Source organism: Nesoenas mayeri (assembly GCF_963082525.1).
Source record: "Nesoenas mayeri genome assembly, chromosome: 11".
NCBI lineage: Eukaryota > Metazoa > Chordata > Aves > Columbiformes > Columbidae > Nesoenas > Nesoenas mayeri.
Window position 1 is genome coordinate 21,489,695 of NC_137563.1, and position 22,431 is coordinate 21,512,125.

At 42.3% G+C, this 22,431-nt stretch overlaps 1 protein-coding gene and 1 pseudogene across 2 annotated transcripts; one reads left to right on the plus strand and one right to left on the minus strand.

Annotated features, from left to right (window-relative positions):
- Nucleotides 1-11,541: 11,541 nt before the first annotated feature.
- On the minus strand, nucleotides 11,542-13,390 carry LOC308044759 (olfactory receptor 10A7-like; the record flags this gene model as incomplete). The annotated part of the gene is made up of 3 exons (XM_080351624.1): nucleotides 11,542-12,520; nucleotides 13,158-13,212; nucleotides 13,357-13,390. The coding sequence occupies 3 exons, from the start codon at nucleotides 13,388-13,390 to the stop codon at nucleotides 11,542-11,544; spliced, it is 1,068 nt and encodes a 355-aa protein (XP_080207750.1).
- A 7,757-nt stretch (nucleotides 13,391-21,147) lies between these two features.
- Nucleotides 21,148-22,120, plus strand: LOC308044760 (olfactory receptor 12D2-like; annotated as a pseudogene). The gene has a single exon. The product of its transcript is annotated as an olfactory receptor 12D2-like (transcript).
- The last annotated feature ends 311 nt before the right edge of the window (nucleotides 22,121-22,431 follow it).

Sequence of the window (22,431 nt, forward strand, 5' to 3'; positions counted from 1 at the left end):
CTCACAGAATGCATTGATAGCCCAGAGATGGGTGGTTTGATGCTCTCTGCTGCTGCTTCCCTGTAGAGCGAGATAAGGACCAAGCAAAACAAGTCGATTCAATGTGAATCACGCTAAGCCATTTATTACAGAAACAAGTCTCCTTATATACGTAACTATATTCTAATCACGCGTCCACACTCCAAGCATGGATTAGTTAAATTAGTATCGTGGGCTGTCCGTGCTCTGGAGTCTCACTGATGATACGTCCGATGATTCATGCCACGCCAGGACCCCGGTGATTGAGGAACGCCCCTCTTTCTCACAGCAGACTCTGTTCTCGAAGCGGCCTTGAAATACCTTTGAGCCTGACTAATTCAGCAACAGGTCTTAATCTATCAAAACCCATCCACACTTCCCCCTTTCTTTTCCTGAATTAGTTAGGCCCCTTAAACCGCACGGTGCATCATTTTTCAAATATACTGCAACATAGAACACGTGATTAACAACATAATTACAATTACATATAATGGAGTTAAACCTTACTTAATAAGATCAAACAACTACCTGCCTATTCTTAAAACCTTAATTCTACTATGACAACCTTATTAACACACTATTTTAATAGATTCAAAATAACCAGACAAGTTAATACAATATATTCTCTTAAATTCCTGAAAGATTTATAACTGCGCAGTTTATAGGGTAACATACTTAATATCATCAGCATATATTAATAATTGAATTAATATCTTAAAAGCTATCTTAACCTATTTAAAAGATCAATAGCTTAACCTTAATATCCCTTCTAAAACTTTATCAGTTGCTGAACTTAGATTACTATGATAGAGATATCTCATAATTTTACCTTATCTATGCATTGACTATCTAATCATAATATCACACTTTTGGATCTCCTGCTGATTGTTCAAATTGCCATTCTCCACAGAAGGTACACCACCTGCTTGCTAATAGGCTTCTAGACCACCAGGTCTGCGAGCATCTGTAACACTAAATTAGGATCCATGGTTTACATCTGAAACAGTCCTCACAACTTATCTCCCTCCTGTCCATCCGTATCGGTTGAATCTTTGTTGAATCCACTTCAATCCTCGGCCTGTAATGACACAAACATAACCTTTTCCCCAGGTTATCAATTGATGAGGCCTTTTCCAGTGATTAGTGATTTGACCATAACTAATGTAGGCTCTTTCTGATTTAGCATGGTTTTGGGTCATACTTGCAAAGTATTTCATCACATACAATGCTTTTGACAATTAGTTTTGTGGTGTTTCCCCTACTTACCCCCTTTTTTAAAAAAAACAAACAAACAAAAAAATTCAGAACCAGATATGTGCGTTGGATCTTGACTACGTACTCAGAATCACAAATCAAATTTAGAGGTTCCTCCTTAAAAAGCTCTAAGTAGTTTAAAGCTGTGCCAAGTTCTGCTAATTGGGTTGAACCTTCAATAATTTTTACAGAATGACTCCAATTGTTATCTCCACACCAAACCACTACAGCTTTATGAGACTTCCCAGAACCATCAACAAAAACTTTGCAAGTATGTAGGATCAGACCAAATACAAGTATGGTCTATGACCTGATGTTAAAGACTTGTAGGTTCTGCAGCAATTTATATTTTACATTTAGGCATGCCAAAAGCTGTGCTGTTAAGAAAACCAGCTAGTGCAATTTACAAAGACATAGATTACAAATAAAAAAAAAATCAGAATTAAATTTCACAAATGGTACATATATGACAAAAGGATCATGGCCTATTAAGACTTAAATTCATTCCCTGCATTTTCTTGATCAGAGTGACAATTGGTATATAACAGTTGGTATATCAGTTTGCTAGCAATCTCATCATACTGTCCCACAATAGCCACAGGTTGTTTCTATGTTGTAGCCATAAACAGACAAATCTTCAAGTCCAATCGAATGCAGCCAGCCTGTAAGGTTGTCATAAATTCGTTCCTCAAAGTTTCTAACTCCATTTTGGCTGTCATATTTATTGGATATTGTTTTCCCTTACCAGATCGAAGTCCTGTTTCAGATCTATCAGTGCAGTATTTGCTTTATCGAAACATTGGCTGTTAATAGTAGTGGAAATACAGCATCTGAAATTTCCTTGGAGATTTCTCACTTGCAGCAAGCAGATCTGCACCATCCCAGCAGCTTCTTGTAGGCCATGCAACTAAACAGAATTCTCAGAAAACATTATTTGAGCTTACAATTTACTTAACAAATCCTAACCTAAGAGAGGTATAGGACTTTCTGGCAACTATAAGAATTCATGTATTAAAACTTTGTTCCAAATTTGGCATTCCATTGGTCACAAAAAATGGCCTTTCTTTCGTTATCTCCCATGACCTCAAAAACTAGCATGGTGAATTTACTAAGAAGTCTCTTACAACTAATTACCACAGAATAAGTCTATCAGCAAATTTTTTGGTTTAATTTTCCAGTTTCATTAGAACTATGGATCCACTGGCGATGCCTTTAAATTTCACCCTCAGACTCCTTCATGCAGTATTACAGCTCTCTAGCAGTAACATTGCTTGGGGGAGGGGCACGAGGGGGAATAAAACTTCCCTCTCGCCCCCATCTGAGATGGCAAGACGTACAGCCCAGTATGAAAACACATCAGTTTGAATTCCACATCAAAACAATCTGGCTCCACTCCACACTCAAACCAGTACCGGTCTGACCCAGAGAAGCACTGAACACTGTGACCCCCCAAAGCTGACCAGTGTGAAAAGACTGACTTCAGCAAGGAGGTAAAATTATGAGCTCTTTTCCCAAATATGCCAAAACCTAGGAAACAAGACAGAAGAAAAAATAAACACCAACAACCTCTGATTCAAAGCCGAAAAACAACACAGTGCCACAACAAAAATGGATGACAATACTTCAGGGAAAAAAGGACAGAGCAGGGGGAATAAAGCCCCCCTTTCTCTGCTTAGCAGCGGGAAAACAGGTTTCTCTTTTTTTTTTTTTTTTTTTTTTTCGTTCTCTTCTTCCTGCAGTTCAGATATAGTCAAGGTCACGCAGCTGGTACGAGGTGGGAGGCTCTGGTAAACTCCTCAGTTACAATGAGCTGCACATAGGCCTGGGATGTTTTGGTCTTTTGTTTTCCCATTTCATTCCAGCCATAATACACTTTATATGCAATTTCAAGTAGCTCAGAAATAGTTACATTCCTTAGCTCCATTTACCTTTTACAATTTAGAGATGTCAAAAACCAGTATAAACCAGTATAATAAACATAAATCCATTATTCTATTTTCCTAAATCTAAATCAGTTAATACTCTAGCAACTTTTAAATACAACCTCTTCCAAATTCACAGCTATCATAGCATTTTAACAATTTTAATGCTTTTCTAACAATATAAGCAATTACTCTAATGTGTAAGGATGCATCCTAAGGGGGAGCAAGGTGGAATTTTAGCAGCGGAACCGGTTCCCATTTTGTAATTATCTCCCCAAACAAGATTCTTTTGGTACCAAATATGAATATGCAAACTAAAATACTGAGCTCAGATATGAAAGCCATATACCAAGTTCAAATATGCAGATGGATCACAGTTACACCAATTTAAGACAATATCTCAATTTTTTATATTGCACCTTTGGGCCGCTCACTGCTCAGCCAGGTGGAGGTACCTCTGGGTCTTCCTGACAAAAAAGGTCAGTTGCGCGCTGAAACCCATCCGCACCCACCAAGCCGGACTGAGCAAGGCCTTCTTCTGTTTTGTTTTGTTTTGTTTTTGTTTTAGTGTCTCATCTGGTGCGCTACAGCTGCCATTCCAAAACCAGGATTCTTTACATGATGTGCATACGGAAAAACCAAATCCAGCACACCGAGAGGAGACACAGCCTGTCACAGAGTTGCGCAAGTCTGAATGCTGGAATAAAGCTAGCATGCTAGAGAAAAAAAAAATAACAGCTACTACACACAAAATTTACCATCACATTCACGCAGTAAAGAACTAAATTACTCATGATCTTCTGAATTATCACAAAATGCACATTTTGAGTCAACGGATTCTCATGGTTTAACAGACTGTGAACTTATCGTACCATATAGCACAGACCTACCAAAATTGCAACATACTTAAACAGATACCCACAAAGAAAACAGGTTAATAAGGAAAGCATCTTGCAGACTTTAACAAGTTTTCTGTGACCTGTGTGTTATCAGTTAACTCTCTCTCAGTTTGTTGAAGTTCAAAGCACCCCGCCTGTAAAACTGTCTGAAATGATTTAATGATCTCTTGTAGGGATTTATTTTGTTCTGCTCTTCTCGCCCTAAAATCAACATTAATTGCAACAAGATTCTATTTTCCGGACACTTTTCCCAATCATTTAAGTTATACCGCAGCCACCATTAATTACAATATTTTACAAGATCTTCCTTCCTTATAATTCCGAGTGCTTTCCTAAGTTTTAAAACACCTCCCAATACTGATTTTTTAGGAACACAACTGAAAACAATTATTCCTGACCCCATCTTGCAAGTAAAAACCTTGAGAAAGGGGGGAAGGGAGGGGGAGGAAGGCACAGGGCTGCTTGCAGCGAGAATGGGAAAAGTGGGAGAAGGTTTTACAGCGCACTTAAAAACAACTAGTAAAACAATTAACTCACATTCCTGACAAGCTGCTTGATTTTCAGAGAGGCAATACACAGGAGCACATAATATGTACTGGAAAACTTGCAAATAACACATTGATAGCAAACATTAGCATTCTCTACTGCTAATCTCAACACTAGTGCTTCCTTAGCTTCTAAGTTTTCGGCCTGCTTACTGATGGCGTCTTGAAGATGGTCAATAAATTGCATGTAATTCTCATTGGGATCCTGATTAATAGTTGCAAATGATTTGGCACCTCTCTCATAGCTTGATATGCAAGATCTGTTGACTGCCTCAGGATTTCAGAAACTTATCGTGTCTGTAGTTGCGGTGTGTCAATTAATGTCTCTTCCAGGAGTTGTGGGACACCTGCCCCCCTCGACGAATCCCCGTTGTTCTGTCCTAAATGATCTATAGCTGTTACATTTCACACAGTTCTTTTGACAAATTATCTGACTCCAGTTCCTTGGACTGCTTGGTCTCTTTAGGGTCGTGTGATGGTATGGGAGGCCATCCACTCCGTAATTTTCCTCCCCCCATCCCAGACCGCTGCACCAGTGCCGCCGGCACAACAGGGGATGGAGTGGGGAAGGGGTCAAAAGACACGATCCAGGTAAACTTCACAGTCATTTTTGGATTTGTTATCAGGCTGCAACGCTGGAAAAATTCTGGCAACAGTAGCCTGCTCAGCCTTAAAGTCTTTTAAGGTGGAAATTTTAAGCTTCCATTTAGTCGCTAGTGATTTAGTTTCTTTATCATCTCCATTGCTGACCTTATTCCATAATTTCTGCCTTTTATCATCCCAAAGTTAACGTTTTAAAGCCTTCTCATTTTCTCCTGGGTAGCCTTTAATTCTATACCGAATTAATAGTCCACATATGTTACTTTCTTCTTATTTAAGTCCTCTCATAGAGAGAATAAGCAGGAGGAGCTTAACTATGGCTTCTTCCTCAAAGGATTTATTTTGCCCCATAACTTCACTCTTCCCTCCTCCCGCTCCCAGACGCTCACCCTTTTACGGTGACTTCTTCAACAACGCGGAACGTCCATACGCCTCCGCCCGGTTCTCAGTCCAGCTGATCCGCCTCCGGCTGGGCCGCTCTAGGCTTTTCCCCATCTTCCGTGGTACACAGTTCAGGGTATCACGTCGGGGTCACCAGATGTAGAGCGAGATAAGGACCAAGCAAAACAAGTCGATTCAATGTGAATCACGCTAAGCCATTTATTACAGAAACAAGTCTCCTTATATACGTAACTATATTCTAATCACGCGTCCACGCTCCAAGCATGGATTCGTTAAATGAGTATCGTGGGCTGTCCGTGCTCTGGAGTCTCACTGATGATACGTCCGATGATTCATGCCACGCCAGGACCCCAGTGATTGAGGAACGCCCCTCTTTCTCACAGCAGACTCTGTTCTTGAAGCGGCCTTGAAATACCTTTGAGCCTGACTAATTCAGCAACAGGTCTTAATCTATCAAAACCCATCCACACTTCCCTGCACCCCCATGTTGGAGACCCTGCATGATCCGGACTGCTTTCCTCTGCTAGGATTGTCTTGGCTGACTTCAAACCCTGGTCCTTTCTTCCAGGACACACTGTTCCCTTCAGTCCCAGTGTGGCCTCTCCCTCAGTGAGTATGGCATTCATCTACTAAAGCTCTTCCAGACTCCTTCACACCAGGCCCCTTTACCTGCACGAGCAGCATGCATCTTCCCTCTGCTCTTTCCCTCTCTTTTCGTTCCTTCCTCCTCTCTCAGCCTGGCTTTTTCTGCCCTTTCTCGAATATGTCTTCACAGAGGGGCCACACACATTGCTGATTTTTCAGCTTTATGGTGCAGCAGATGCACTGCAGAGCTGGAACAATCCACATCCCAAACTGGTCTTCCCCTTCCCTCTTGACACAGAGGTGGTTCCCACACTAACAGACTTGTCCTCCTCCCCAGGTAAAGAGCCATGGGGAGGCTCTTGTGTCTGGGAAGCTGGGGACTGAGCTGCCTGGTGGGAAGGGGGAAACAGCAGTGTCCCCAGGACATCCCCTGCCTGTTGCGGGGAACTCTGTGCTGTGCTCTGGCTGCTGCTCCACAGAATCCCAGAATAATGTCAGAGATTGGCAGGGACCTGGAAGGTCATCCAGTGCAATCCCCCCGCCGGAGCAGGAACACCCAGATGAGGTTACACAGGAAGGTGTCCAGGTGGTTTTTAATGTCTGCAGAGAAGGAGACTCCACAACAGCCCTGGGCAGCCTCTTCCAAGCTCTGGAAGCCTCACTGGGATGAAGTTCCTTCTCAGATTTAAGTGGAACCTCTTGTGTACCAGTTTGAACCCATTACCCTTTGTCTTACCATTGGTTGTCACCGAGAAGTGCTTGGCTCCATCCTCCTGACACTAACTCTTCATATAAGTGTAAACATTAATAAAGTCACCCCTCATTCTCCTCCAAACTAAAGAGACCCAGGTCCCTCATCCTTTCCTCCTTAGGGAGATGTTCTGCTCCCTTAATGATTTCTGCCTTGCTGATGGGCACTTTGCAAGTGGTGCCTGCAGAGAAAGCAAAGGAGAAAGTGTCAGTGTCAGAGAGAGGGGGCTCAGGCTGTGGGACAGCCCTGGGCAGCCCTGGGTGTCCAGAGGGCAGGATGGCAGCAGTGCAGAGAGCACTTAGACTTCAATAAGGCCTTTGGCACCATATCCCACAGCATCTCCTGGAGAAGCTGCAGCTCATGGCCTGGATGGGTGTATCTGAGCTGGATAAAGAACTGGTTGGATGGCTGGGCCCACAGAGTTGTGGTGAATGGAACCAAATCCAGTTAGTGGTTGGTCATGCGTGGTGTCCCCAGGGCTTAGTATTTGTGCCGGTTTTGTTTAATCTCTTTATCAATAATCTGAATGAGGGGATTGAGTGCACCCTCAGTGAGTCTGCAGATGACACCAAATTGGGTGGGAGTGTTGATCTGTTGGAGGGTAGGAAGGCCATACAGAGAGATCTGGACCAGCTGGGTCGTTGGACTGAGGGCAAGTGTCTGTTTGTCCATTCTGTCATACTATGTACTTCTATTTAAAATAGGTGATTTTTGAAAGCCATTATGAGAGGTCTCCAGCCCAATCACTCCTTTTCTCATACTTCCTTAGCTTTGTTTTTCAGCATGAAAACAGGAAACAAAGAGAGAATTTCTAAACTGATTTCACCATAAAAGAACATGAGCATATTGCACACATGCGTCCACTCTGGAACACTGACTGTATTTCTCTGAAAATACTTTTAGTCTGATCTTTGAACAAGCTCTATTGGAAACATTAGATTTGATAATATTACAGCCTTATCAACCTTTTAGTGTGTCACCTGCACTGCAAGAGTTAGAGATGCCATTCTCTGTGCAATACCAATGCTTCAGTTTCTTCCATGTGATTTGCCACCTTTAGGCTCCAAAGCCCTCCTCATTGAAATGCATCTGCAGAAAGACAGCATTTCATTCAGGTGTGTTCCACTACCTCCTCTGGTTCTGCCTGTTTTTCTCAGCCAACCACAGGTGACCTAATCCCTTTCCTCTGTTCCTTCTAAACATCCTTTTTTCTTCTTTTTCTACTACATCCCTTCTGTTTCACAGGTGTTGACTAATATATTCTTGAAGTAACTGATGAACATATCCAGTGAAAGGAAAATAATTCTCCCAGTCTTTTTTTTTTTTCTTTAATTTTTAAAAATTTTGAATACAAATGCAAAGACAAGATTTTTCATGCTGAAGCTTGCCTATTTTTCCAAATATTTAAATCGTATCTTAAAAAAGAAAAGTTAATTCTGCTCAAACCTCACCTCACTGTCCATCGGCACTTTTCTCATTGTAGTAGGGCTCTCTGATTGAGAGTTAGAAAGCAAAGCGGAGGATAAATCAGCATATTTTGTGGAGTTAAGAGACCGAGAATTTCTGCTCTCCTTTTTTCTGTGGTATCTCCTTGGCATTTTTGTATCTGAGAGATCAATGCTGCAGCTGTGAAGACAATGACTACTGTGAGTTCTCAAGGGCTTGTAGTTATTCAGGTAGGATGCATGGAGGAAGCTTTGCAAATGGTACTAGAAATCTCTGATGACCTAGTTAGAGGAGGAATAAAGATTTTCCTTCATGTCCAGAATGTGCAAAATATCAGCAACCTCATGTGGGAATTAAATTTCCTATTGCTTTGATCAGTCTCCTGAGATGAGATTTCTGAATCAATGGGGAATTGCACAGCAACGCAGTGTTGCCTGAACATAGTGCGTAGATGAGCACCCGTAAAACAGAAAAGATAAAGTGAAACAGTCCACAAAAACCAAACAACCACACTACCCCTCCTTCTCAAACCCGCCCCCCCAAAAAAAAAAAAAAAAAATCTATCACAAAGATCTCCATCTCAGTGCACAAAGTTTATGACTGTAATTCTTCCTGAGTCACACAACCTCAGCTGAACTGAAGCGGTGTTTGGGCAACATTTCCTAAATCTCTTTCAAATAGTAGAATTTGTGAAACCTAGCATTTGTTCCCTCTATTGTGATCTCTTTGGATTTCTGATGTTTCATTTTTGTTGGGGTTTCACAGATAAGGAGGAGGCATGTCAGACTATTAATCACCCTGGTGTCCCTGTGTTCCTCCACTGGACTCGCTCCACTAGGCAAAGTCTTTCCGGTACTGGGCAGTCCAACATGGGGCATATGGTTCCTGGTGTCAACTCATAAGTGCCAAGGAGACCGGCTGCCTGTGCTCCTGCCAATGCAGCCCAAGATGCATTTTGGACTTGCTTTACAGCCAAGCCACACTGCTGGCACACATGTGACTTCTTGTCCACCTGACTCCCAAAAGTTGCTCTTTTCTGCAAAGCTGCTTTCTACCCAATCATGCCCTGGCCTGCCCTGTGGTGTGAGATTGTTCCTTTCTTCCCAGATGTACAAGTTTTCATTTCCTTTTGTTGAACTCTGGGATGTTCCAGTCAGACCATTTTTCTGGTCTGCCGATGTCCCCTGAAGACAGGCTCTTCCCTCCAAAGCATCACCACTCCCTCCAGTTTGGAAGCATCAGCAAATATGAGGAGAGAGTGCTCTATTCCGTCATTCAGGTTGTCAATAAATAAATTAAGTTGTAGTAGTTACAGTAATAATCCCTAAGAAATACCACTAGTAATTTGCTGCTAGCAGGACTTCTTACCATGTAGCCATTACAGCCTGGCAATTGTGACCATTGTCATTCTTATCACTTTAGTACCCAGAGCATATCTTCCAAATTTAGATTAAAGTAACCTGTAGGAGACCGTACTGAAGGCCTTGCTCAAATTAAGGTATACAACATCCACATCTATCCAGACATTTATCTCATCATAGAAGTCAATCACATTGATCAGGCCTGATTTCTCTCATCATATTCATGCTGGCTGTTGCCAACCACCTTCCTGTTCTTCATGTACCTCACAATGCCTACCAGAAGGATTTATTCCATCGTCTTCCTAGGCACTGAGGTGAGATTCTAGTTCCTTAGCTCCTCCTTCTTGCCTTTCTTGAAGAAGGCTGACTCCATGCCAGCCCGACACAGTACAATCTCCTCCCCTCATTCCATGCCATCTGCATCATGCCCAGGTCCAACGTTCTCTGAAACATCGAAGTATCCTCTGACCATCTCATTCGTACATTGTGTTATTTCTATAGCCAACTGAAACCTTTCCACTTGCCTAACCCACAATGCATTAAAACATTTCATCCTTCTAGCCCATGCTTTTCTTTTTATTCGCTATTTTATCAGTTATGTATTCCAAAATCCACTCTTAGCAACACTCGTTACATTTACTACTGTAGTGGATTGTCCTTGGGCTGCAGCTGGACTCCCACCCAGCTGTTCTCTCACATCCCCTCCTCAACAGAATGGGCCAGGAGAAGAAAATATGGCAAAAAATCTCTTGAGGTAAGAACGCGAAGATCATTGACTGATTACCATCAAAGGCAAAACAGGCTAACAGGGGAAAATTAATCAATTTTTTGCCAATTAAAATAGATTGGATGGTGAGAAACAAAGACAAAACAAAAACATCTTCTCCCACCTCTCCTTATTCTTCCCAGGCTAAACTTCACTCCTTCATTCCCCTGTCTCCTACAGTGATGTACATTAGGTATTAATGATACAAATTGGAAGAGAAAATGCTGCTTGGTATAAGCAATTCTAGAATTGGGATTCAAATGAGATCAAAATAAGCTGAGAGAAAATAGAAGCACAAGTTACATTTCACTTTAATGAACACTCCCTCTGGCAAGCCAGAGAAAGAATCAGACAGAAAGTACCAGGTTCAATGAGTTATGGATCCATCCCCTCCCTCAGCTTTCCATCAGTCTACATGAGAAGGGAACTGGGTTGCAGGGAACAAAGCTACTGCAGTGAGCTGGCAGTGTTTCAGCTTCCCCTTTCTGTCCTGAACTGAGCAAGTTACTAGCTAGTTTGGGAAAGAGATCTTTGTTCTGAGTGGAAACAAATCAGATCAAGTCTAGACTAGAACCCAGTCTCTCCCTCCAGTAGCAGGGACACTTGCAGGAGACACGGCTCCTCCCCTCCAATCATGAGCTACTAACTTGATTCTCAACGCATTATTGAGGGTTCTTTCTTGAGGGGAAATGTTCCAGGCTATAACTTCTGCATTGATGGAGAGGAAAACAAACATCTGTTTCCCAAGCCAGAGAGTTTGTCTACTTTGTTTGTTTACTTCTTTGTTTGCAAGGCCCGAGTTACAACAACTATAATTTATTCCAATATTCCAAGTAAAGAAGGCCAGATATTTCAAGGATTTAACTGCAAAGAATTGCTCAAATAGCACAGGTCTTTTGAAAAGCATTTCACTTCATTCATAAATGCCATTTTATATATATATTTTTTTTTCATTAGGGAAACACCTTGCAGCTACAAGGATTCCAGCATCTCTATGGAGAAAAAAGAGTCTTCTGCTCCCTAAGTAACCACTTGTCAATGCATGTCCTCAGGCTTTGCTTAACTTCCTGGTTCCTCAGGCTGTAGATGATGGGGTTGAGCATGGGAGTGACCACTGTGTAAGACAGGGAAACCATTTTCTTCATGTCGGATGAGAGGCTGGACTTGGGTCGCAGGTGAATGATGCCAATTGTGCTGTAGAAAAGAGTCACAACCACCAGGTGAGCTGCACAGGTGGAAAAGGCTCGCCTCTGGCCCACAGCCAAGGGGATCTGAAGAACAGCATGGATAATGCAAAGGTAGGAGACGGCTATGAGAGAAAAGGGAATCATCACTATTAGGACAATAGCAATAAAAATTAGTAGTTCAAAGAAGGCTGTGTCTACACACACTAGCTTCAGCAAAGGAGAAACATCACAAAAGAAATGATCAACTGTGTTTCTCCCACAGAAGGGCAGGGTAAATAACCATGTGGTGAAGCCCAGAGCCACAGGGACACCACACAACCAAGACCCAGTGGCCATCTTGAAGCAGCGATCCCTGTTCATCAGAGTGGCATAATGCAATGGGTGGCATATTGCCGCTTGCCGGTCATAAGCCATTGCTCCTAAGAGGAAACACTCACAGGTGACAAAAACAAAAATGCAGTTGAGCTGCAAGGCGCAAGCTGTGAAGGAAATCACTTTTCTCTCCGCCAGCAGAATTGCAAGCATCTTGGGGACAATGGTGAGGCTGTAGCAGGTTTCTGTCAAGGCAAGATTCTTTAGGAGGTAGTACATGGGCGTGTGTAGGACAGGGTCAACGGTTGTGATCACAACAATTAGAGAGTTCCCTATCAACGTGGCCAGGAACATGATGGAAATCAGCATGAAAAACAGGAGCTGCATCTTGCCATGGAAGGCAAACCCCGAAAGGAAGAAGTGAGTAGCGATGGTTTGGTTTCCTGGCTTCATTTCCTCAACAGGTTCTGTCCTAGAAGAGTAAAAGCAAAACAAAACACACAACAAAAGGGTTAGTAGCTTGGGACAGAGTTGTGGTCTCAGGAATTGCTACACTTGCAAGTAAAATGGAGCTTAAAATATGAATGAGATGAAACTTGGATTGGATATGACAGTGACCCCAGTGGAAAAATATCTCAGCTGGGCAACCTCTTCAAGATCATCTTTAACAGTCACAGGCTGGGATGCATCTTCTCATATTTAGGTAAACAGAAAATAGACATTCAAATTTCCAATAACCATTCTGTCTTTATTTTATATGGAAAGAAATGAATCCTTCCAAAGGGCAGGTCACCTTAGTATAAGAGTGGCATCTATGATGTGACAGAAGAATTCACTGTCGATGAGCTGGATGTCTTTCAGTAAATTTCATCATTTCAATGTCTGTAGACTTCTAAATGTGAGCCAGTCATGTTGGAATTTAGATTTAATGGTGAGAAATGCAGCAAAAGACAGAAGCACCATTAATTTCCTTCTAAGGTGGATGTCCAAGGATGCCAGGATTGGAGGATCATTAATAATGAAGTGAGTATAAAATGGCCTAATTTTTTGATAGCTAGAATTAACTGCAAATCTAAGCCAGGTGATATGGAGATCCTGTGGCTTCCCACCTCCTGGTCTGACTCAAGCAGAAGTGATCCACCTGCATTATTTTCACTGTTAACCCTGCAAAATACAATCCAAACATAAGCGGATTTAAATTCAGAAAAGTGTTCACTCACTTACTTTTGTTTCATCAAATCATATAACTCCGTATTCTGAGTTTTCATTTAAGGTAAGCTCTGGGAAGTAACATGATGCTCAGCGTACCAACGGCTGCCCACATGAACGTGGCTGCCAACATCTACACCTTGCTGCCATTTTCTGGGATTTATCGTCTCAGCAGATCTGCTCACAGCATTATTTCTCTGGGAAACTTCCTGGACTGTTTCAGCCAAAATATACTTGACTGATTTATGAAAGACAAAGATGAAAGGGAAAAAGGGGGGCTGAGAAAGCATGGATGCTGTGATTTCTTTGGTCGAAATATTTATCAGCAGAATAGGCAGTAACAGTTGCCAAGGTTTTCTATAGACAATAGAAATAAGCAGGCATACTGTCAGTATAATTACTGTTTCACTCCTGTAGGGATCTCAAATAAAATTAATCACTGATGCTACGGGGGTTCCTATTTCTCTTGTTTCAGTGGCTAATTCAGATTTAAAAATCTGCACTGCTGGTTCCTAAACGCAGGTGAGATGGATTCCCCTTGTATATCGTAATACCAGCTCCAGGCTCCAATTAGAAAAAATGAACCACGGAAACACACTTATGTCTTGTTTTTGCCATAGGGATCAAGTAAGAATGAGGAACAGAAATATTACCTTATCTTACTACAACGGGTAGAGTTTTCTCTCTCTCTTCAGCAGAGGCAATAATTCCCAAGGCAGAGAGGATAAGAAACTATGACTAGAGAGAAAAAGGGAAAGGAACATCATTTTGATTTCGTCTGTAAGAGGCTGCATCTTGTCTCTGATTCCAAAGGCTCTGACAGCAAATGGGTGGAGGTATTTGAATTTTCACTTGCTCCCAGTGGGATCAGATCTCCCATCAGGCTCCCACGCAGCCGCTCGCTCACTCCCCCTCCTCAACAGGACACAACAGGAGATTAAAAGCTTCCAAGTCAGGGAGATCACTTACAAATTGCCATCACGGGCAATTCACACTGACCCTAATAAATGCTCAAGATATGTTACTTTAACATAATCCTAAAAGGAATTTTGCCCTGCTCTGTTTGCTTTTCCTTAAGTACAACTGCCTGTTAGAGTTTTTGCTCGTTTGTCAGAAAAAAACAAAAAACAAAAAACCAAAACCAAAACCAAAACCAAACAAATAAACCAAACAAATAAACCCTCCAGTTTCCTTTCATATTGAGATGACTTTGGTTTCTTTTGCAACAGCTGTGAACACTTGCTCCATCCCCCTCCTGTGAGCCTCAAGCGCTCCTGGGCTCCGCCTGCCTCTTCAGAGCATTCCCGCAGTGTGTGGTGTGTGAGTGTTTTGCATGGCTAAAGGGATTTTTCATCAGCCACACAGGTATGTTCTCTGAAGCATCAGTCTGCCAGTTTGCATGGTGAAAGTGCATGAGATAATTAAGAATTCTTATTTTTCAAACGTTCATGCTCTGTCTGAGCATGCAATAGACTTGGTTATGAAAGCCAAAGCTGAAATGGAATTGAATCTGGCCAGGGATGTCAAAGACAGCAAGAAAGACTTCTGTAAGTACATAGGTGACAAAAGGCAGACACAGGAAAATGTGGGCCCATTGCTGAATGAGTTGGGGGACCTGGTGACACAGGACATGGAAAAGATGGATGTACCGAATGCCGCCTTGTCCTTGGTGTTTACTAGCAAGACCAGGCTTCAGGAATCCCAGACCCTAGAGATCAGGGGCAGAGTCTGGAGCATGGATGTCATATCCTTGGTGAAAGAAGATCACGGCAGGGAATACCGGACATACATAAGTCCACAAACCCTGATGGGATGCTCCCATGAGTGCTGAGGAAGCTGGCTGAAGTCATCATGAGGCCACTCTGCAGAATCTTTGTATGCTCACTGTGACTGGGGGAGATGTCTGAGGACCGAAGGAATGGAAATGTCACTCCTGTCTTTGAAAAGGACAAGAAGGAGGACATGGAGAACTACAGGCTGCCCAGCTTCACCTTGGTCTCAGGGAAGGTGATGGAGCAACTCATGAGGTGAACCTTTTCCAAGCTGTTGTGACTTAACCCCAGCGAGCAATCAAAACCATGACAGCTGCTCGCTCAGTCCACCTGTCCTCTCTCTCCAAACAGGGGAGAGATGCAAAAGGGAAAGGGGAAACTCATGGATTGGCATAAAAACAGCATAATAAAATAACAAAATAAACTAATATACTCTTACTGCTACTAATTATAATGTGTGTAAAATAAAAATAAGATAGAAATCCTCTGTGAGTTATTCTTCAACTGATTCATCAGTGAATAGAAAGGAAGGACCCTCTAGCCAGAGGAGGACTCCATGCTGACGCCCTTTTTGTTGCTGTTGGAAGGGAAGGCAGCCTGTACATGACAAAGTGTTGTTTCTGCACAGCTTCAAAGCACAACCATGTGAGTTACTTACACCTGCTGGCCTAACATGGTAATTCCTGAAAGTCACGTGACTCTGACATAACTTGTAAAGAACCAACATCACCTTCAATGCCCTAAGAAAATGATAAATTACAAGCACCTCCAGACACCAATCATCATGTACAAAGTATTTTCTGAGACAACTGGGATGGCACTGGGAAGTGCTCCTGTTTTTCTGTCTTTTATAGAGGCAGTCTAGACTGGTGTTCAACTATAGGTGTAGCCATATGGTTTAGACCATATGGAGTGTCCCAGCTGGGCTCTAAATAACATCACAAAGGTATAAGGGATCATCTTAAGTTCTGTGTCACATCCATTGTCCTAGGATACCTTATCTTGTCAAGAATTGCACTACAGATCAAAGTTTATACAACAGAATCCAGTCCCTGTGCTGAAGATAGATAAGTTTGGAGGTCTCAGTGTGGGGTTGAGTACAGACTGTGGAGCTTTCACTAAGCAGAAAGATACACTGGAAATCCTCTTTTTTCTCTTTAGTATTTATACATAGTAACAAGTCATAAATTGGGACTTATCTGTTGGCCGAAAAGGTGTCTACATCTATCACGCTTCACCTATAAGAGACATCTGGCATCCATGTTCCTGACTTTTTCACTATGGTTTAGTTTAGCATGGTATGAAGAATTTAATTCAGCTCTTCTATCCATTTATTGTAATCCTGTCATTTAGATTTCCCAACTTTTTTACACTTCTTTTTTTCTTTTTTGCAAAGTGGTAGGCAATGCGTGTGTTTTACCTTGTGTATACTCTTGGTTTGGGGATCCATTATATATTGGCACGATGATTTGGGGATCCATTATATATTCTAACTAAAATATCCCTCTTCTGAAATACTGGTATAATACAGAGAGTTCTTTCCCCTCATCTCTGAATTCATAGCAGTACTTTTTGGTAAACAGTTAGAGAATAGGGTTACAACCTGTATATCCTGTTTCTGAGGTTTTTTAGCTTTACCTTTTATATCTAACTACATGCAACACTATTTGTGTTGATACCATCTTTCACTAACAGCTGCATCCTGTACTACTTGTAAAAATCTGGAAATCATTTAATTTCTCAAGCAGATTACTTCCTCTCCTTTCACCTCCGTTCCCCTATTCTCCTTCCTTACCTTTCTTCTCCTCTCTTAGCAGTGTGTCCTTCAGGTCTTACCAGTGAAGTTCAAGTCACAGCACTCAGTCTCACCTGTAAGGCCTGTCTGTCAGGCTCAGCTACTTCCAGCAGCATGTAGCCCCTCTGGATCCCACTGCTAGTGGGATTCTAAGTGGAAAAGGACCATACAGATCTGGCCCACTGTTCACAAATGGCCTGTGGAGTTATCGCATGCATGTAACCCACCAACCTTCATCCTGTCCACCCCAATTTTCTCTCACTTGACAGGAACAGGATTACCCCAGTTCTTCCAGTTGCCGATGTAATGACATAGACAGGGGGATCGAGTGCATCCTCAGCAAATTTGCAGATGACACCAAGCTGAGAGGTGCACATGACATGCCTGAGGGACAGAATTCCATCAAGAGGGACCTGGACAAGCTCAAGAAGTGGGCCCATGTGAACCTCATGAGGTTTAACAAGGCCAAGTGCAAGGTCCTGCATCGGGTTGCAGAAACTCATGGTATCACTACAGGCTGGGGATGAAGGCATTGAGAGCAGCCCTGAGGAAAAGGCCTTGGGGGTACTGGAGTATGAAAGGTGACACACAAGCCACCAATGTGCATTTGCAGCCCGGACCGATTATATCTTGCATTGCATCAAAAGCAGCGTGGCCAGCAGGTCAATGGAGGTGACTCTGCACTCTAGTGAGAACTCCCTGCAGTGCTGCATCCAGCTCTGGAGCCCTCAGCACTGAAAATATGTGGACCTGTTGGAGAGGGGCCAGAGGAGCCACAGAAATGATGAGAGGGATGGAGCACCTCTCCTGTGAGGAAAGGCTTGGAAAGTTTAGGGTGTTCAGCCTGGAGACAGTTCCAGTGAGACCTTATTGTGGCCTTTCAGTACCTAAAGGGGCCAATAAGAAAGATAGGGATAGTCTTTTTAGCAGAACCCTTTGTGATTCAACAAGGGGTGATAGTTTTAAACTAGAGGAGAAGAGATTCAGGCTGGACATGAGGAAGACATTTTTTACTGTGAGGGTGGTGAGAGCCTGGTTGGCCAGAGAGGTGGTGGGTGCCCCGTACCTGGAGACATCCCAGGCCAGGCTGGACGGGGCTCTGAGCAACCTGAGCTGGTGAAGATGTCCCTGCTCATGGCAGGGGGGCACTGGGGGAGCTGGTAGGGTCCCTTCAACCCAAACTCCTCTGTGATTCTATGATTCAGTGCTGGCAGACATGAAGACATCCATCTAGACTTGAAGGAGGCACTTGTGCCTTTACCTCTTGCTTGCTAGGACCCTCAGCATTGTCAGTGTATTTGCATACTACAGTGTCTCTTTGAAGCTCTATGTGCTGGTTTGACTGAAAATGAGTTATTTTTCTCCATGCAGTTAGAAACCTTTCTTTTTCATAGCTAGCATAGTCGTTGTTTGAATTTAGTTTGAGAACAAGAGAAATCGCTCCAGGACAGGGTTACAGTTTTTAATTGCTCTGGTCTGTTGGGCAAGGACGTTCTGAGCTCTGCCCACAGGTGTCAGGTGACTAGTAAGGGGGGCATATGCCATTCTGCCATTTTGCACAGGCTTCTGGCTCTTTCTGCTTTTTTTCTCTTTTCTCTCTCCGGGATTGCCTCTTCTGGACCAGGGTGCTGGTTCCTGGGACTGGCTTCTCAGTGCAGATGGAGTTTGCAAGTAATTACACTGAGTATCTTTTATTTTATATTCTGTTTCTATTCTAAATACATATATTTACTAGTAGTGTATTAATGTTTTGTTATTTTATTAAACTGTGTTTATCTCAGTCCAAGTTTCTCCTTTCCCTTTGAATTCTCTCCTGGGTTTCTGCAGGGATTCATCTTTTTTTGGAAGGAGGACTGGGGGTTGAATGGTTTGGTTGGTTTTAGGAACATTTTTGTTATTAGCTAGTCTCTGTGGGCAGCTTCATTTTTTCTTTTCTGTTTTCTAGGTGCTCATCTACTCATTATGTTCATGCAACAATTTGTTGCTCTGCAACTCACCATTGATTCACAAATCTCCTCTCAGGAGACTGATGAAAGCAATAGGAAATTTTATTCCCACAAGGTGTTGATATTTTGCATGTTATGGACATGAAAAAAAGACTTTTTCCTCCTCTAACTAGGTCATCAGAGATTTCTGGTACCATTTGCAAAGCTTCCTCCATGCATCCTACCTGAATAACTACAAGCCCCTGAGAAATCACAGTAGTCATTGTCATCACAGCTGCAGTATTGATCTCTCAGATACAAGAATGCCAAGGAGATACCACAGAAATAAAGACAATAGAAATTCTCTTAACTCCATAAAATACATTGTTTTGTCCTCAGCTTTGCTTTCTGGCTCTCAATCAAAGGGTCCTATTGCAATGAGAAAAGTGCTGATTGATAGTGAAGTGAGGATTGTGAAGAATTAATTATTTTATATTATGCAATTTATATAGCTGGAAAAATAGGAAAACTTCAGCATGAAAAATATTGTATTTGCATTTGTATTTAAGGAACAGTCTTAAAAACAAAGACTGGGAGAACTATTTTCTTTGGAACTGATGCACTCATCAGTTAATCAGAGAAAATATTAGTCAGCATCTGGGAAACAGAAAGGAAGTGTTAGAGAGAGAAGAAAAAAAGATGTTTAGAAAGAACAGAGGAAAGGGATTAGATCACCCGTGGTTGGCTGAGAAAAACAGGCAGAACCAGAGGAGGTAGTGGAACACACCTGAATGAAATGCTGTCTTTCTGCAGATGCATTTCAATGAGGAGGGCTTTGGAGCCTAAAGGTGGCAAATCACATAGAAGAAACTGAAGCATTGGTATTGCACAGAGAATGGCATCTCTAACTATTGCGGTGCAGGTGACAGACTGAAATGTTGATAAGGCTGTAATATTATCAAATCTAATGTTTCCAATAGAGCTTATTCAAGGATCAGATTAAAAGTATTTTCAGAGGAATATGGTCAGTGCACGCATATGTGTATAAATAACCTTCAGGTTATGTGCTTGTGTTCTTATATTGTGAAATCAGTTTAGATGTTCTTTGTTTGTTTCCTGTTTTCATGCTGAAAAACAAAGCTAAGGAAGCATGAGAAAAAAAGTGATAGGGCTGGAGACCTCTCATAATGGCTTTCAAAAGCCACCTATTTTCAATAGAGGTATATAGTACAACAGAACGGATAAGACTGTGGAATGTATCTATATATGTGTTCTAACCTCTTTTCAAGACATATTTTTCAAGCAGTTATGTTTTTCATTAGTTGGATTCATCAATCTTAATCATCATTGCCTTGAACATACAGAAAAAACTACTCATTTTGTAAGATTTGCAGTGTCTGTTGTAAGCCAGAAATAGCTGTGCCTGCCTGCTCTAGTAAAATAACGTCAAGACTTTGTTCTTTGTTCTATAGGAAAAAAATAGTGAAAGCAAGTGTGTACTCATCTGCATTTCAGAAGACTAACGACACTGACAGAACCGACCGTGTTGTCTCATTGGGCAGTATGACCGACTTTCAGTGGGATGAGCCTGTTCGTCTGGAACTTGCACCAGGTAACTTGTCTCCTGCAAGTTCAGTCTTGCTCCATCACAGTATTGCGGGAGATGAGATCTTGGCTTTTGTCCCATTCGTCTGCTGCTGAGCAACCAAGAGACATTCTTTAGGCAAAGTATACAGTCCAATAGCAAAACCAGTTTGTGATCACAAGCTCTTTCTTTATTCTCATCAGCATCCATAAGAAATGCTGATGACTGTATGGTACCTTGGGGCACCTTCTCCTGGCTGTTGATACAAAATTGGAACATGTGCAATTTTTCAGATCTCAGAACTGTCTGGAAGAGATGGCAACCATTAGAAATGTGAAAGTTGAAATTGGCTTAATGAAATGTAGGGACAATAGTGGAAAGAAAGCATCAGAGTGATTTACATGACGAGTTAGAAACTTCATTGGTGAGTTCACAGGTTTTAGCAGGAAGTTACAGATGAGCACAATTGAAATATGAATGTGGCTGAAGGTGAGGAAGCAGTCCTGTTTTACATCTTACGTATTCTACTGTTAAGCATAGGTGGAATGCTTTATTTTAATATTATCTTCTCTGTAATATTTTACTCTTTTATTGGTTCTAGACAGAAAGAAGAACTACATGAAATTTATTTTTGTACACGTTAATTTCTGAAGTTTGTATGCACCTTTTGTGTTTGGTTACATGTGTTTTGTTTTGCTCTTTTCTGCATATGTCTGCATGAAAATTGCAAACAAAGAAATCATTTTTTAATGTTATCACTGCTCACAACTGTGGAATCATGACATTTTGCTTTTGCTTCTTATTGTTCTAGCAATGCTGAACCAGGTGGAGCTCAGCAAGTTCATTCTCTTGGGTCTCACTGATATCCAGGGACTGCAGCATTTTTAATTTGTTTTCTTCCTGTTGCTCTACTTGACCAGTCTTCTGGGAAATGGTGCCATTGTGACCATGGTGATAGCTGAGCCCCATCTTCACACACCAATGTACTTCTTCCTGGGGAACTTGTCCTGCCTGCACATCATCTCCTCCACAGTCACTGTTCCCAAGATGTTGACTGGCCTTCTCTTTGGACATTAGCCCATCTCTTTTGGCGGGTGCTTGGCCCAGATCCACTACTTCCACTTCCTGGGCAGCACTGAGGCTGTGCTACTGGCCACCATGGCCTATGACCGCTATGTGGCAATCTGCAATCCTTTGCGCTACACCCTTGTCATGAGCCCCGAGACTTGTCTGCTTCTGGCCATGGCCAGCTGGTCCATTGGTTTTGTGCATGCCATGATACACTCAGTCATGACCTCTCAGCTGACTTTCTGTGGCCACAACCACATTCATCACTTCTTCTGTGACATCAAGCCACTGTTGAATTTGGCTTGCAGTAGTACCAGCCTCAACATGACCCTCCTCAATGTCATTACCACATCTGTTGTTCTAGGCCCCTTTGCCCTCATAGTCCTCTCCTACCTCTCCATCATCTGCTTCATCTTCCATAAAGTCCGGTCCCAGGAAGGAAGATGGAAGCCCTTCTCCACCTGTGCCTCCCACCTCACTGTTGTGGCACTGTTGTACATTCCAGTGCTCTTCAATTATACACCACCCCTCGTCAGGAAGGTCCCTTCAAAGGGATGTGCAAGTGTCTCTCCTGTACAGTGCTGTCACTCCAGCTCTGAACCCCTTGATCTACACTCTTAGGAAGCACGAGATGAGAACTGCCCTGAAAAAAGTGCTAGGGAAAAAAACTCTGTCATGGAGTAATGTGACTAAAACAAGGACAAGACTCAAAATGTAGTTTACTCCACCTCTCCTGTTTCTAAGGAGAAAGCTCAGAAGGACACTGTATTGCAAGAGACTTCAAAACGACTGATTCTCTCATATATAATTTAACACAGTTACAAATTAATTGTGTAGGTCTAAATCAGGGGAGATATTCAAGGGCTTGGTGCTTCTTCCATCATATTTAGTTGCCATATATATGGTAGCGTATGTGGTCTCCAGCTTCCAGTACAGAAGCATTTGTGTCTCTTGCAGGACTTGAGGCAGAGCTGACAGCCCCATGCAGGTGTCCTGGATGATCTAAGATAAGGCATGATTACTTGATGG